The sequence below is a fragment of the Ostrinia furnacalis genome, unplaced genomic scaffold, assembly GCF_004193835.3.
Source record: "Ostrinia furnacalis isolate ACB-3 unplaced genomic scaffold, ASM419383v2 OfSCF1716, whole genome shotgun sequence".
In the NCBI taxonomy this organism is placed as follows: Eukaryota; Metazoa; Arthropoda; class Insecta; order Lepidoptera; family Crambidae; genus Ostrinia; species Ostrinia furnacalis.
The window spans coordinates 20,541-38,269 of NW_021131955.1; the positions used below are offsets into that span (position 1 = coordinate 20,541).

At 39.4% G+C, this 17,729-nt stretch overlaps 2 protein-coding genes across 4 annotated transcripts in view; one reads left to right on the top strand and one right to left on the bottom strand.

Moving 5' to 3' along the window:
• LOC114353500 (uncharacterized) overlaps positions 1–17,729 on the top strand; it is a 31,750-nt gene that overhangs the window by 9,200 nt on the left and 4,821 nt on the right. The window contains exons 2-6 of the mRNA XM_028305527.1: positions 8,729–8,885; positions 11,493–12,048; positions 12,224–12,286; positions 12,959–13,126; positions 13,567–13,862. Coding sequence (XP_028161328.1) covers positions 8,729–8,885; positions 11,493–12,048; positions 12,224–12,286; positions 12,959–13,126; positions 13,567–13,662 — 1,040 coding nt within the window. The 3' untranslated portion in view covers positions 13,663–13,862. The remainder of the gene's footprint in view (positions 1–8,728; positions 8,886–11,492; positions 12,049–12,223; positions 12,287–12,958; positions 13,127–13,566; positions 13,863–17,729) is intronic.
• LOC114353504 (regulation of enolase protein 1-like) lies at positions 15,671–17,547 on the bottom strand. Of its 3 annotated transcripts, none has more exons than XM_028305536.1 (4): positions 17,341–17,356; positions 17,013–17,221; positions 16,499–16,655; positions 15,671–16,106 (listed from the first exon to the last, which is right to left on the bottom strand). In XM_028305536.1, exons 2-4 carry the CDS (start codon positions 17,211–17,213, stop codon positions 15,868–15,870), a joined length of 597 nt encoding a protein of 198 aa, XP_028161337.1. In that variant the 5' UTR covers positions 17,214–17,221; positions 17,341–17,356; the 3' UTR covers positions 15,671–15,867. The 3 variants fall into 3 exon arrangements, with proteins under 3 accessions (XP_028161337.1, XP_028161335.1, XP_028161336.1); XM_028305535.1 differs by lacking the exon at positions 17,341–17,356 and adding an exon at positions 17,425–17,547 and having other exon boundaries at positions 15,672–16,106; XM_028305534.1 differs by having other exon boundaries at positions 17,013–17,357.

Below are 17,729 nucleotides of genomic sequence, written 5' to 3' on the forward strand. Positions count from 1 at the left end.
AGATACGCCATAATAATGACTTATGACAGCAGATCGCCCACATTCGCGTTGCGCACGCGTCGCTTTAATGGCGGACGATGGGGCCCCATTTCAAAACATCAAAACAAAATTATAATCTTTTCTGTTTTTAATTGCTAGCTGACTACTTGGATTCTAAATCTAGTTCTTATCTTATTTTTTGGGAAATCAAAATTAACGATATTATTAAGAAGAGATATTTTATTTAAACGTCGCTACTGGCGACACACTGAAGTGGAGATTTTTTGTCGGAGGCGAATACTAATTTTGGGTTGCTGCGCCATGTTCAAATTCAAATTATTAAGTTATTTAATCATCAAAAATATGTCGAAAAGTAAATTTCAATCAATACCAGTCCATTGCTCAAATTCAAGACTTCCCAAAGAGCTCCAAAGCGTATGATTTTCGGCTTTTCGTGACTTAACTTTTAAAGGTTGCATGCAGACAGCTGTTAGATGCGGGTCGCTTCCAACCGGCCAACCTGGAAACTTTTGAAATAAAGAAAGAAACATTTATTACAATGAACATCACTTAGTTAAGGACAGAGAACGTATACAGAAAAAAGACAGAAATAGCAAATCAATATTACAAGGAAATAAAAAGTGAACTGAGCAGTGCTATCCTGTCGCAACAGCGATGCCCATCGCAATGGGACTCCACTCAGCATATGCCGTGGCCCACGGTGGGGAAGGCCACGACGCTGGTTTTTGCGGAGCGCTTTTGTTCAGTAGTGAACGTCTATGGCTGAAATGATGATGGTTATGACTTCTACAGTCAGAAGAATTCTTTCTTGAGGTCCATCAAGCTGTTTGTTTAGTCATCATCATCAACAGGTAACAGCCCGAGTCTTCTGCTGGACTATGAGCCTCCCCCACTTTAGTGGAATTTTGCCATAATGTCCACGCTTGGCAGGCTGTTACCGCCCGTATTCACAATCACAAACAATGCTTGCTTAAGTGAAGCAGCAAATCGAACGCCCGCGAATAGAGCTCTATCATTGGTTCCTGTGTCACCCTGTGCGTCCACGCGCACTGTGAGACCTCGTAGTAATGTTTTTGAATACGGGCGTTAGTGTCTTACATGTTCTATGTAAAATAACAGTAAGATAATATGTAACGAACAATATGAGTCGTTAAAAGATAAGGCTATTATCAAATCGTTGCGATAAGCCGATATGCACATGCCCTGATAGCGATAGCGAGGGTGTTGGTGCCTGGTACCATGGTACCATTGTCACCACCCTCGTAGGATAATGGCACGTCCAGTTTGACATTACAGCTTATGTGGTTGTAAATAGGAGTTGTATTGCAACGAAAATGTGAAGATCAATTTGCTGCTGGTGATAGTATATCATTAACATTTTAATAATGATAACAGCTACTAAATATTTTACATTATAACCCTGTATTTTCAGAGTAGTACAGTTTAGGCAGTTTGCATTTTTAATTCATTGGCTATTTTCATTCAGCATCATAATCATTTCAGCCACAGGACGTTCACTGCGGAACATAGGCCTCCCCCAATGGTTTAAACACCGCCCGGTTGGTAGCGGCCTGCATCCAGCGCCTTTCTGCTATTTTCATTACATCAAACTCAAAATCCGTTAAGAAAATTCGTTACATTTGGTAGGTCATCCACTCCGTCTAAGATGACCTTTAAATCCAAGAGTTTATTTTGCATAACTATATTTTTGCAGCCAATTAAAATTTACATAAGTGCTAAAAGATCTATGTATGTTGTGTGTATACTGGAGACGTATTTTGGAAGCATTTGTATACAAATTCGCACACGAATCTGCAATCGTAAATTCTTGTTCGATTTGGGGCGTGATGCGCATTCAAACTCCTTAAATATTTAAAAAATCTGAGTAAGGTTTCTTCAGTCACTTCTTCTCCACACCAGCCGATATGTATGTTCTTCTCACCAAGTAATGATGTGCAAGCTATAAATTGTATTGGGACGTGTAAGTGTAAGGCCCAGAACAGACGGTGAAACGAAACTGCATCTTTGTGATGATTCTGATGAATGAGACTGAAACTGAAAGTTTCAAACTGGTCGCGTCATGTGTGGTCTCTCAACGGACGCTATGGCAGAAACTTAGATGCAACTTAAAAGTAACTAGCAGTTGCAGTTGCGTTTCACCGTCTGTTCTGAGCCTAAGTGCTCTGAAATGGGCCTATATCTAAAATTTACAACAAAATATACTTTGTACATTTTTACATAGAAAACACCAAGACCCAATGATGTATCATGTATCATCCGGGCGTGATCGGTTGAACTACTGATCTGATCAGTAGTAAGGCGGCCAACTTTATAATAAGTCAATGCGGGACACCCACCCCTATCCACAATAAGACTTAGGATTTGTTGGAATTGTTAATGGTGTACTTAAATTAGAAACAAACAACACTATCTACTACCGAATTAACATTTATTTTTAAAATCATATTTTTCACATGAGTGGCATTTTTTTAATAGGGTTTTGGTTCAGAATGTCCAAAAAGTTTTCACAGCTGCCCATATTGAATTTTATAATTAGCATTGCACGTAACTTTTAGTGATGACTTTTCGGATGTCCATAAGCTGTTCAAACAAAGTAGGTACTGGACGATGGCTAGGCAAAAGTCATTTGTATTTTGATGTGGAACACTTTTATGCGAGCAAAACGATGGGAAACGAGGAATGCGGGACATACGGGACGCCTCGGACGATTTGCGGGACTATTTTATTAAATATTGCAATGCGGAATTGCAACTGTCATTACGGGACGGTCCCGCAGAATGCGGGACGGTTGGCCGCCTTAACTGATCATGACTCATGAATCACTCTGTATAATAACAGTTTGAAACGAGATTCATTGCCGAGATACGCGTGATATGAGTTTCATCTTTTGGTGTACAATTAGTTCTAGAATGGTATAGTAGGTTGTGCATAGTCAGTTGTTGTTTGTTGTATCATCATCATCAACAGCCCTTTACAGTCCACTGCTGGACTATGAGCCTCCTCCACTATAGTGGAGGGTTTTGCCATAATCTCCACGCTTGGCAGGCGGGTTGGAGATCGCAGTTTAAAAGATTGATGTTTTTTCAGAGAGCGCTGCTGCCCATTCTCTGTTTGATGTGTAGTCCCTAAGTCGCCTCTTACGACACCCGCGGGAAGAGTAGGGGTTGGTGACAAATGTATTCTACTCTGCCGTCACCACACGGCTTGTTGTATGTCTGTATTTAAGTATTAGTGATTCTTCACTCTAGGTTTGCCTTCGACTATCTAAATACTAAATTAACCAAGATCAGTCTGAAATCTGTGCTTGAGTTTACATAAACACCTATCTCTTTTGCGGTTTGGATAGGCGTCGGCAGTTTCTGAATACGGACTTATGTCCAGTACACACAGACGCAATGTAAGCACGATACAAATTGACTAAAATCGCACCTATCTTGATGTGTCATCCTCCATAATACACTCACTTGAGCCTCCCAAGTCCCAACCAGTAGTGTTTTTCATGTGTCTAGTTTATTTGGCAGATTTTCTGACCTTATTTAAAAATTTAAAGCCAACTAGATACATACATACTGAATTGTCGAGAAAGAGCTTATCTACCAGTTATTTTATCAGGTTTTGGTACACTCGCGAAAAGCCATTTAATTTTGCGCGCATGCCATGGCTTTTCGCGCATGTGTCGCGGTCTTGGTGTCGTCGCGCGAATGTCTTTCGCTCAAGTGTCCCGATAGCATTTATCACAGACAAAGTTGTTGTCAGCTGTTGCAGCATGTGGCGTGACGTCACGCGCGAGCCCGCGACAGTGTGACGTCACGGCCTTCAACTTGATCGTCCGCTCGCGACCTCGCCGCGCGTACGCGGAACGTGTTGTTGCGATCAGTATTTAAAATTAAATATAGTACATACTATTATGTACGAATGCGAAAGTACGAGTAACTGTGTTGGTCAGCCAAAAATCTTTTCTTTAGAAACTCAACGTGCCTTACGCGATGAAAACTGGTGTAAAATAACATTTCCGTACTAAATTCACAGCTAAATGTCAATCTATTTAAACTAGGGATCAACACAAGTTTAGCAAACTTCCACAGTTTACCTATTAGTTATTCCGTGACTCTTCATTTTCAAGATAACTTTGAGGCTGTAAACAATAAGCTTCTTACTAAGCGTAAGCGTAAACAAATTTAGGTGTCATGTTTATTTCAACTGCTAATAAAAACAAAATTCTTGTTACCATAGAAGTCCCTTAAAAATTAGGGATTGATGGTGAAAACGGGCATAAGACTAATAATATTAATAAAATCAGTCGCCTGAACTGTGAATTACTACTGCCTAAGTGCCTACCTTGAAATGAAACTAAAGCGCGCCACTAGTGCAACCGGTGCATTTCGCGAACTCTGCATAATAAAACAAAACGCAATGCAGATGTTACAAAAATATGTTTAAACTTTATTTTCCACTAGCTGACCCGGCGAACTTCGTACCGCCTTAGCGTAGAGATTTTCTTAATATTTTTTTCCGTAAGAACCATCCTTGGACTTCCACAAACATTTAAAAAAAAGAATTATCGAAATCGGTTCAGCCGTTCACACGTGATGCCGTGACAACGCGAAACGGGTTTCATTTTTATATATATAGATATTATTATTCACTTATGCCAATATTGTCGTTGTAACAATTTCACACCTATACCTCAGTTAAATTTAATTAATTTTCTTGTGCAGAGTAGAGGATTTAAAGTTGGATTGAACCTGAAAAAGGCTTTTTGTTTAAAAACGGTAAAAGGATTTATATATATATCTATGATGGATTCTCCATCATTTCTCATCATATTAGGAATTTATGACGATGAATTTATTTATACTTCTGACTAGAAACACACGAGTAAATCTTTACTTTATTTTAGATATCCCCATCTACCGCAGGACTTTTGTTGAACCCACTCCTAACAACGGGATATTACTAATTTGTTTACGACAAATAGTTTTTTTAATTTTCTACTTACTACCCCTTTATCTAATAGTGACAAAAAGCCATAATATTTTTAACTCCCTATCGAAATAACTTACAAAATGCAAAGCTTTTTCTAATTCTATACCTATTCAATATTGCACAATTTTTCCGTCACTCACGCCACGTAAGTGGTTAGGGCGTGTGTCAATCGCAGAACTCATTTTAACTGACACTAAATGGCGGTTAAAACGGAAAACCAGCGTTTTGTGTATATTTAGACCACTTTCTTGGTGTCAGGTGTCATTGGGAAATTAGATAATTGATACCTAATAATTGTTACTTTTGTGCCTTTGTCAAATGGTTTTATTTTACATATTATACACTAGCTGACCCGGCGAACTTCGTACCTCCTATGTATATCAAAATAATGTAGGATAGTGAAAGAGTTTTTCAAATCGGTCTAGTATTTCGGAGCCTATTCAATACAAACAATCAAATCTTTCCTCTTTATAATATTATTGTAGAAATAGAGATATATGTATAACTTTATGAGAAAAAGATATCTACTATAACTAAATTAAACTACAGATGGGAAATTAAGTTGTAATAATTTGTCGGCCGTTTGGTGTAGTGGTTCAGAACGGACTACTATGCCGAGAGGTCCCGGGTTCGATTCCCGGCCGGGCAGAAATTGCAATGATGAATTTTAATTTCTGTGACGGGTCTGGGTGTTACTATGTATAATATGTATGTATTTAAAAAAAAGTATATAAAGTAGTATATCCGTTAAGCTAGCACCCATAACACAAGCATTAAGTTGCTTACTTTGGGGCTAGCTGGCGTTGTGTGAAAAGTGTCCAAAGATTTATTTATTTATTTATTTATTATTTAATAATCTCAATCTCACTGTGACTGCTATTTAATATATTTAAGTAGCCTAGACTGTAAACTGTTTGTATACTCGTACCTGCCTGTTACAAATAAATAAATATATAGTTTTGTGGTTCGTTATACGCACCTAAGATATCATTATCTTAATTTGGAAAAATATTCAAGCCATTTAGTAAAATTCGACGATGAAAAGTGTAATTGGGGAAACCATAAAAATGTCTTCAAAATCCAAACGGTTTGCGCNTAACTATGCTGCTTCTGGATATCTTTGTACTTGACTATCTGAGGAGTTGACCGCCATGTTTCCGCTTACCCTCCTCAAGTTCAAAGTAGAAGATTGATTCCTACTACGCTAATTGAGGACGAAAGACGCAGGAGGACAAAGTGACTGACATAGCCCACAGAATCGCTAAAATCAAGTGGCAGTGGGCGGGCCACATATCTCGTAGAGCTGATGGCCGCTGGGGCAGTAAAGTTGTTTGAGTGGCAACCACGAGCCGGAAGACTAGCGTGGGCAGGCCTCCCACTAGGTGGACCGACGATTTGGGGAAGGTCACAGGAAGTGCCTGGATGTGAGCGGCACAGGACGTCTTTCGGCTGAAACGAAAGAACTGACGCTAAGAGAGATGGCTAAGCTAAAGAAATAGCCAAAATGGACCCTCGTAAAGCACTTGCATTTAATCTGATCACCATGAAGTCCATGGTCTTGACAATGACCACACTGAGTGAGAAGAACCTCGCAAGTCTATTAACTTTGGAAATTATCCATAAGGCTGGCAAGTCGCCTAACGCATTCTCTTATCGCTCAATTAATCTGACATTTGTATTGTTAAAATTATTATTCTTGCTCGTTTATTCCCTTGCCTAAGTATGACAAATGTAATATAGTATACCCGACCATACATTTTGGCAGAAACCATACCAACCATAATCAGTACAATGTTTGAAAAAGAAAGAATCCTGTACGTCTGCTTTCGCTGCGGCTTCAGCTGGGTTTATCATAAAGGACTACTCTTTGAAATTAAAAAGTACCTTCTAGCACACTTCTACTACCTGCGGATGGATTATTATCTCAGTGACAGACAGTTTTAAATCAAACTCGGTGACAAAATCTTTTTCGCTCTTTTTAGCTGCAGAGCTGGAGTACCCCAGGACTCTGTATTTGGTTCGATGCTCTATAACATCTACTAGTAAAGTAGCCCAGACACCAGAATGCTGCGGCATTCCTCAAATGTAACTGTGATCTTAAAGTGACTAGACTTTTGCAATGTCAGCTGCTTGGCTGACCAAGTGGCGCATGTAATTAAGCCCCGAAGTCTCACCATATTATCATTTAAGACGTGAAACTTATCCTCCGGCCAATCTAGACCTCGACACATTGCTGCAATCAACCCGCATTAAAATCCTGGACCGTAGGATGACATGGAAAGACCATAAATATAAATAAAACAGAACTGAATATAATATTCCACCGACAGTCAGCTAATCCAACATTAACTATGTGCCTCCAAAGAGCTCAAAAATACATGTTAAGGGTACTTTTATCGGCACATTACGGTACGCTCGCCTTTAGGAAATACACGAGAACCTGATCTCAGCCAAACCCGCTATCCAAATATCAAAGTATCTTAATCAAGAGAGCTAATTTACTAAGGTAAACCACTGCTTCAGTGGCTCGAACCCCAACCAACTGCAAATCACCTGATTGGTCTTGACGACAGATACTAAAAAGCAGATTTAAAAAAAAAAACCTAATGAACAAAGGTCAAACAAGGTCACGCCGCCGACGCCGCCGCCGCCGAGGTCAAAAAGTCGGCGCGCCGCCGCCGGCCAATTATATATCGGCGCCCACCTCTATTACATGGATCTCACAACTTTTTACCGTAGAACAACTGAGTTGCGAGACTTGGTTTTTTTGACAAGTATTGTTTTTGATGGGATTATATTATTGTAGAAATAGAGATAGAAACTTAATGAGAAAAAGATATCTACTATAACTAAATTAAACTACACACACAATCTTGGTTTATTTGGTCCTGTAATTACAGATGGGAAATTAAGTTGTAATAATCTCAATCTGCCTAGACTGTAAACTGTTTGTATACTCGTACCTGCCTATTACAAATAAATAAATATAATATGTATAGTTTTGTGGTTCGTTATACGCACCTAAGATATCATTATCTTAATTTGGAAAAATATTCAAGCCATTTAGTAAAACTCGACCATAAAAATGTCTTCAAAATCCAAACGGTTTGCGCCATCGTGCGTGACACGTGAATTAATTCAAAATCTCAAGTGTTAAGTAAAGAGTTGTTGTAACGTTACGTAACAGTTTATTGGTTCACCTTTACACCTCACACAAGTTACAAGCTAACAGAGATAATGTTAGTTAAAACGCGACGTTCAGTTCAGTTGTTAATACTAACCGAATTGAAAACCTCCTCTTTTTGGAAGTCGGTTAAAAGCAATGACAGATGGAGACGTGAAGTTTAGCCAATGCCTCTACGTAGGTAATCTCAATATACAATTTATTTATAACTTAAGAAATACTATTCATAATTGGAGGTAGATTCTAGATTCCTGTTAAAACGACGAGAAAAGTTGTCGTTATAACCATTTTTCTATAGGTAGTCTAGGTTTGCCCGCGCTTTCCATCGTTCACATTAAGATAACCTACACTCAGGCAGGAATAATGTAATTATGCTTTCTATCGACTAAGTACCTAGTTCCCAGAAGTAACTTCGTCGCTTTACAAACTTTAGGTACCTTACTTTCCCTGTATTTTTTTCTAATCAAATGTAGAACTAATCCCTCATCATTCTTATGGCTAATTCATCATAATAATTCTTTTCTCTTTTGCCCTTAGGCAAAGAAGTCCAAAAGCGATGGCGCTCGATCCGCGACTCGTACACGAAGGCGTTCCGGCAGGGCAAGTGCGTGCTGCCCGAGCAGTGCCCGCCCGGCAGCCGCCGCTACCAGTACCACCGCCAGATGGCCTTCCTTCTGCGAGCACTGCAGAACAAGTCAGTATAGCATGCCCAGATAGCTTCTAGAGAGAGCCAATGAGCTTGGTCTTCTAAAGCGAGCTACTGAGCTTGATCCTAGCCTGGTGTCGGGAGCTACCAGTACCACCGCCAGATGACCTCCCTGCTGCGACTACTGCAGAACAAGTCAGTATAACATAGCCAGATAGCTTCTAGAGCCACTGAGCTTGATCCTAGACTACCTTTACCAACAGCTATCACTACCGCCGGCGCCTGTTGCAAAACAGAGTTGCATTAGAAAGCTCCGCAGAACAAGTAGCTACAATATGGCCCTGAAGCCACTGACCAATTGAGCTTAGCCCTCACCTGTTACCACCCTACTTTCGGCCACCCTTGCCTCTGTCCAGGCCTCACTACTCCACTCTTTACGAAGCTTCTAGGCGACATGAGTCTGATCCTAGCCTGCTCTTTACCAAGAGCTAGCAATGCCACCACTACATGTTGTTCATGTAGCTCTCTTCGATCCTTTTGCTATTCCACATTGGTCACTAAGCGATGGCGCTCGATCCGCGACTCGTACACGAAGGCGTTCCGGCAGGACAAGTGCGTGCTGCCCGAGCAGTGCCCGCCCGGCAGCCGCCGCTACCAGTACCACCGCCAGATGGCCTTCCTGCTGCGAGCGCTGCAGAACAAGTCAGTATATATGGGCCCTTGTCCAGGTCTAGGTGAGCTTGATCCCAGTCAGGCTCTTTCTAGAGTTATCCACAGGTCCAAGTCTCTTCACCAACAGCTACCAGTACCACCGCCAGATGATCTTCCGGCTACGCGCGCTGCAGAACAAGTCAGTATACCACTTGTGTCCTTGTCCAGGGCTTTTCTAGAGCTAGCCAGTGAGCTTGGTCTTCTAGAGCGAGCCACTGAGTTTGCCCGTTGCTAGGATCTACCAGTACCACCGCCAGGTGTCTTTCCTACTGCGAAACAGAACTGCGAAGAAAGGTCCACAGAACAAGTCAGTACAGCATAGCCTGAGGACACTCTTGCCTCTGTCCAGGCCGCTGAGTGTTCTTGAGCGTTCGCCCTCTCTTATCAAGCTTCTAGGTGACATGAGTCTGATCCTAGCCTGCTCTTTACCATGAGCTAGCAATGCCACCACTACATGTTGTTCCTGTAGCTCTCTTCGATCCTTTTGCTATTCCACATTGGTCACTAAGCGATGGCGCTCGATCCGCGACTCGTACACGAAGGCGTTCCGGCAGGACAAGTGCGTGCTGCCCGAGCAGTGCCCGCCCGGCAGCCGCCGCTACCAGTACCACCGCCAGATGGCCTTCCTGCTCCGAGCGCTGCAGAACAAGTCAGTATGCCACGTCCACTTGTCCAGGGACCAGGATACAATGGTTCGGTCTTCTAGAGCGAGCTACTGAGCTTGATTCTAGCCTGGTATTTGCCAGAAGCTACCAGTACCACCGCCAGATGGCCTTCTTGCTGCGAGCGCTGCAGAACAAGTCAGTATACCACGTCCACTTGTCCAGGGACCAGGATACAATGGTTCGGTCTGCTAGAGCGAGCTACTGAGCTTGGTTCTAGCCTGGTCTTTGCTAAGAGCTTTGCAGAACAAGTCAGTATAGCATGACCAGATAGATAGCTTCTAGCTAGACTCTAGAGCGAGCCATGAGCTTGATCCAAGCCTGCACGTTGCCAAGAGCTACCAGTACCACCGCCAGATGGCCTTCTTGCTGCGTGCGCTGCAGAACAAGTCAGTATACCACGTCCACTTCCCCTGGGCTCTTCTAGAAGAGCGAGTCAGTGAGCGTTGTCTTCTAGAGCGGACTAGTGAGCTTGATTCCAGTCAGGTCCTTTTGCTACTCCACATTTGAACTACATACCACCTACTAAACTAGATACTAAGGTCACTGAGCCATTGAGCTTCAGCTCTCGTCTCTTGCTCTGATGTCGTTCCTGCGAGCTCTGCAGAACAAGTCTGTATACCACCTATGGCTTTGTCCAGGTCTCTTCTAGAGCGAGGCAATAAACTTGATCCCAGCCTGCTCTTTACCAAGAGCTACCAGTGCCATCTCTGCAGAACAGTCAGTATACTATGTCCAGCAAAGATACTTCCAGAAACGCTATCCAAAATTTCGATTGCTTCCTTTCCTCTCACGCAATGCGAGATTCCAACATGAGTGGCAGTGATATAGATCCAAAACTAGGTACATAAAAGATGTTAGGGAAAGCCCTGCCCAAAAGCTTCTAAGCCTGAAGGCTGCTGAGTCTGATCCCAGTCTTACCAATAGCTACCAGTACCACTAGCAGATTTCCTTCTTACTGCGCTATAGCCTCCGCTGTTCGCAATTCCGAATGCAAGAACCGATATGCTAAAAGAGGCGCCAATTACCAGAACGTTGCGTACACTCAATGTAGTAGCTAGAACCGTTGACATTTATTCAGCTGTTCTTTGACTGAATTCACCAAGGTTACATTATTTATTCTATGTTAATATGTTATAGCGATAGCGAAAATTTTAATTGTTAGATAATAAATACTAATTAATCTACTCTATCGCATTGGGGTAACCTGTAATTTTAGAGATATTATTGTTAATTAAATAAATAAATAACATCCCACTTATTACCGTTGTAACTTTTCCAGGAAACCGAAGTACGAGTGCCATTCCGACACATACTCCAACTCGCCCCAGCACCCGCCACCCGAAGACATACCAAAACTTAACGCAGAACTAGAAAAACCTCTAGATCTCAAAACAAAACCTGACAAACCAGAAGCAGAAAAACCAGAAACCGTAGACAAATGCAACCAAGCAGTTATGGCGGAAAAGCCGATTGAGATCAAAAACCCATCGCTCGAAATCAAAATCGACGCCAACTCGATCCTCCCAGACGATCATTTCGATGACGATAAACTGTTCATGAATTCTCTGCTTCCACTTTTCAAGAAGATGGACGATGATACAAGGCTGCTGTGTAGAATTGAGGTTTTAAAGATTATCAGGTACGCATTACAAGGACACAAGTGCTTCGAAGCGTTGAGGATGGCGGAAGACAGCTTCTTCAAGAACAAGATCAGTGGGATTCTGATGAAGGAGGAGATCCCAGACACTCCAGTCAGCACACCAAAAGCGACGGAGTCTAAGTTGTCTATGACTACCAGATCAGCTGATGGCAGCAGACCTGTGAGGAAACGGAAGGTAACTTAACTTTCTAGTTTTTGCTTAACATTCCAATTTTGAATTTTAAAAACCTTTTGATATTCTACACAGATTCAAGTGATAGATCAAAATACTGAAATACAACCAAACTGCACTTTCATGATCTCTTAAAGCATTGATATCGTAATTAATACATGTTTTATATTGTCAACAGACCAGATCACCTTCTCCAACTCAAGTGCCAGTCAAGCGGAGAGGCCCGGGCCGCCCTAGGAAGGTAAATAAATATCATTTTATTGTGCATCTTAATTTATGACTGCTGCTACCTCATCAAGCCAAGCTATTGGTCTAGTGCCTGAGATACGGGACCGGCACGGGAAGTTTTTGTAACGTGAAACGTCAGCGAGACTTCAGATCTCCTTCACAATTACATGCTTGTCACGTCACAATATGTAGGAATTGAAATTCAGGTTGTATTTCTTCAGCTTTATTTGTATTTTCTCCAGTATAAAAACCACAAAAATAGGAAAGTCTTAACCGTCTTAACCTCTCCTATGCTTTGTCTCATATCTGTGCAACCTCTGTCCACTGCTTTGTCTCAGATCTAAGACAAGACTACTTTGCATTTTGAAACATCATTTGAAAACCGTAGCAGTTGGGGGTGCAGTTTTGCGCGGCTCAAAAGCACGCCAAAGGTTAATACCAATCGTCTTCTGTTTGAAATCCCGTCGTTCTTACTTCCTCACTCATTCGTTCCGTCTCACTCACTCCCTTGCGTTCCGTTTCACACTCCCACATGTGAATGTCACCCCTCCCGTGAGACTCCCATCATACGTTAATCCCTAGACCTATAGTTAATAGCGTTATCTGGCTAGTGATAATAAAAGTCACTAAGTAAATTATCTGAAATATTGTACATTTAAACAAAACTCTCCCTAATTCTTTCCAGGTCCGCCCTCCGCCATCGGACTCTGAAGAAGAACACCATACAACGAGGAAACGGTGCCCCAAGATGAAGGTGGTCCCCGTGGAGGTCCCACACGTTATGAGCGAGATGGATGAATCGCTCAGTACTGCTACTAGCGTCGCGCAGCTTTCCACGCCGCTGTTTATGAAGGTATAGACCCCTGTAGAAGTCCTTGGTTATAGAGAGAAGATCCCAAAAATGACCCCTGAGGAACGCTTGATAGTAGTAGTAGGATCCAAAACTGACCCTTGAGGAACTCCGCTCTAATAGAGAAGAAGTCCTCAAATTCACCCCTGAGGAACTCCTTGGTATTGTAATGGAGGTCCTAAAACTCACCCCTAAACAGCTCTTCGCTAATAAAGCTTATGGTAATGTGGGTGATATCCCAAAACTGTCCCCTGAGGAGACCCTTGGTAATATTCTCATCATTGTCAAATGTCTTTTAGAAAGTCCTTGATGATACATTTCTATCTTTTTTTTAGTCTTGTAAGTTATATTTGTTTATAATCTTCATTAGAAGAAAACGTATTTGTATTTCTGTTTTTCATTTAACTATGATTTTATGATTACATTTTTCATTTTCTTTACAGATGTACAACTTGGAACGCTCAAAATCGTCTCTAGAAAAGTCACAGAGTATGCACGTGTCGATCAAGACGGAACCAGTAGACGACACGACCACCTAAGGAGGTGTATGTCGTCCTGTAGTGTATTTGTGAATAAGTTTTCAGTCTGTGTCATGAGAGATTTGTAGGCGAGAAATTCGGTAATTTTCAATCGTATATCCTTGGTAATACTGCAATTTAAGTCACATCACTTAACTGAGTTTTAGCATTAAAAAGATAAAATCACTTAGCTTATACATTAGTTTTAGCATCCAAAAAATGGATAGTANTGATAGTAACTGATATGACACACTTGCCGTGGATGTCGTAAAATGATGATGAAGATCCATAAAATATTGATAAGAATTTGTGTGTCAATCCAATATAGTAATTTTTGTAAAGTTTGTACTGCAGTATTACATAAATAAAATATATCTCTCAAATATATAAACAGTGTGATTATTTGGACTATATTGCTACCATGGCATTTTAATTTGTTGAAGAAAAACTTCAAATTATCAGATAGTTCCTGTATGTTATTAAACTTATTAGAAGTTATTGTATTGCTTTTGAATTTGATTTCTGATTGTGATAAATATAAATAATTTGATTTATTATTTTTCTCTTCTCACTCTCATGACACTAGCAAAACTTATAGTCATATCTTGCTGATTGTTGATGAAAGAGAAAATGTGATATTTTATAAAGTTAGAGCTTGGCCATTTAGGTTCATAACTATTATCCTAAGATATTTTTAAGTGTATATTGTATTTATGTAGGTATTAACCACACCTCAACGAATTAGTGTACCACAGTGTAGAGTAATTGAAACAACAAAACATCATAAAACTTTGAAGTTTGTAGCATTTTTAACGACATCCTTGTACTTTTTCAAGGTGTTTATACACAAATAATTCATAGGTATGTATTAGTGGCAACGCTTTTTTAGTAAAATTACACAAATTAAGGTGATTTGTACGCTTATTTAATACTTTTAACAAAGTAATGATTTAATTACATAAAAACACTGAATACTTAGTAATCCATCATTTGTTTACAAATTACCACTAACTGACGTACGCGACAGTGACACTACTAAAGAAAATGATTTTGAATTAATTAATGATTAAAAATCGGCTCAGTATTAATAACTTGATTCATAATGAAAACCATTGTTTTGTCCGAAATATTGAGGTATAAGTAAGTATTTAAATGTTTAAGTTACGCTTTCCTATATGTATGTATAATTAACTCGATCAAATAAAATGTAGGTTACTAAGGTTGCAATTGCGGCCATTTGTAAATGTGAAATTACAAGGGATATAATAATATTATACAATTATCACTAGCTAAGTGTATACGTTCTTGTCTTGAGACATAATTTTGTATACTATAGCACTGTGAAGTAAAGTTAATGTATATTATACGCGATTTTATAAATGTAACACAATGCGGGGCACAGTTGACATCAAAAAGTTATTTGTTAAAAAAAAACCATCTACATTTTTAGCCTATGTGATTGTTATCGAACGAAAACGTATATTTTTAACACTTTGACAGTATTTTTTATGTTGACTGTGCTATTCTTATTATTGTGCTCGCAATCAATAACAACGTGTGCAATAAAAATTTAAAATGCATGCGGTAAAGGCCCATATTATGAAAGGACACTCAAGTATGATTATCAAGAATAAATTCAAAACAAGTGCCTAATTAAGTTTCTTCCGGCACTACTCAACGCTAGCTGATAATTTATGTTTTCTTCAAGTGGTAAGGTAGCTGTTTTAAGTGATAAATTTTAATGTGCCGTGAAAATGTCTAAGTAACTAATGACATAAAATTTGAAAACCGGTAACTTGAGTTTAAATTTATTTTCGGTTTCGTTTCAGAATATGGGCCGTGTCTGCCACGAATTAATGGAACAAAATTATTGTTTATTCTTCGACTGGTAGACATTATTAAGATGTGACTAAAGCTAAAGATCGTGTCGTTATAATACATTCCAAATGTAAGGTTATTGTTAGGACAATAAAAATGATTTTATGTATGTGACAATGGAAATAAAACAAGTATTTTATATATTATTTCTTTCATTATGTATTAACAACTTGATTAACATTGCCAAAATAAAATAAGGTTATTGATAAATAACATTCATAGTAACAAAACAAATAAGAAACGATAATCCGACTACGTGTACCTCTCTCATTCACTCAAGTTAACATTGTTTTCTGCGAAAAAGAGACAGGTACAGCCGAAATATCAAAATCGTGGTATTTATCAACATCAATTGGAATGCAAAATATCATCAGCAGGCTCTCCTATCTTAATATCACTGAATTTCACAACCAAACCCTCTCTTTGCGGGCTACAACACATAGGACCCACGAGGACCGTCTCGGCCTCAAACGGACTTAACCTCAAAAGTATCCAAGTAATGTTATCGATGGAGTATTTGACGCAAACCACACCTTTTGTCCAGGTCAGCCGCAGCCAAAATTTACGAGGATTGCCGGGATAGACTCCTGAAGATCAAAAATTAAGTTTTAGCGGTAACTGTAACAGGCGGCCGCCATTTTGAAAATCTCCCTGTCATGGCGGGTAATTAATTAATTTAATTAATGAAGCTTCCGGAAAATTTTCTTTGTTAAAATCAATATACAACAAGGTTTATTCAATATCGTTGGCATTATTAAAAATGAATTCAAATTCAAATAATTTATTTGTGAAACACAGGTAAGGAGTATGATATACAAACAAAATGAAATTAATATTATTTGTATATTTGCAAAAAAATGCACACCCATCCAAATATTAACCACTCCGGAAGTTGCTTAATCATTATTATTTTTCGGTAGTTTTCCCCAAAACTACCCCAAAAAATAAATCGTATTTTATCAAATGAATAAAATCTCACCAGTAGCCCAATCGGATAATACGTTGGTCATTACGCTACCGATCATAGGCTGCCCGTCATTGTACTCGATGCCAGCCTTCAGCCAATGCTTTTCATCTGAATAAATCATTAGCCCAGCTTGATCATACAATGTCGTGAAATCGGCTTCGACACGCACCTGAAATAATATTACTTTTTTACTAACTTTAGGATATTCCATTATCGCGGTTTAGTAGTTGTTAGATAGCGCCATCTTTTGAGAAAAGGTAGTAACAGTCGTACAAGGTCTTCAACCTACCCTTATTTACTTACCTACTATTTGGCAACATTCGTTAATCAAAGCGAGCAATGCTTGCGTTGTTAAAAGCCGGGTCTCAGCTTCAAGTCCCGGTTAAAGTAGGTACTTTATAAATAAAAAAAAAGTTACATTAATTACATTCAATTATTTGCTAAGAGACTTAATTTACTTTGTTATTTTTTTTTCAGGCTAAGTAACAATTGCAATTTTTTATTTGCAAAAAATACTGTAACTTACTGTAAATTCGAAGTCATCTTTTAGTCGTGCGCCGAAGACGTGGCCAGTATTGACGTGGAAGTTATACCACGTTCCTTGCCAAAAGTCGGTTCTGTTGTCCGTGGTGGCTTCCAAAGTCTCCTTGTCAAGGTGCCAGTGTTTTGGTTCGTTTAGCCACTGGAAATCTTTTAGTGTAACGTTGTCAAAATCAGCTCTCTCCATAGTATGAGCTAAAATATTAAACGACAACAAGATTAGATAGATAAAGACCAAGCTTAAATAGTTCAATAAATGAAACATTGTTAAAATTATTGTAATGAGGACGACTATTCAAAGCAAAATGATTTACGAATAATGCTCTTGAAATAGCAAAACAATCATTTTATACATCAGACGCACTTAATTTAGTTATTATTATCTATAAAATACCTACTATTTTACTACCTATCTTCTGAATCTGATTGAAATGTTGTGGTAAGTGTTCTGATAAATACTCAAGTGTTTACTTATTGTGTGTGTGATGTGGACAGCGGTTATCTCACTACCACTACTACCAGTATACATTAATAAATATTACCAGTTAGTAACTTTTGTGCCTATTCATAAACTTACGTAATTTAATAAAATCACAAGTTATTATTACAATAAAAACTAAATTCTATCAAGTAATTGGTAGTTATATTGAGTTTAATGCTTGTAACCCTAAATATTTTTCTTTGGTGGTTGGTTTGAGCTTGC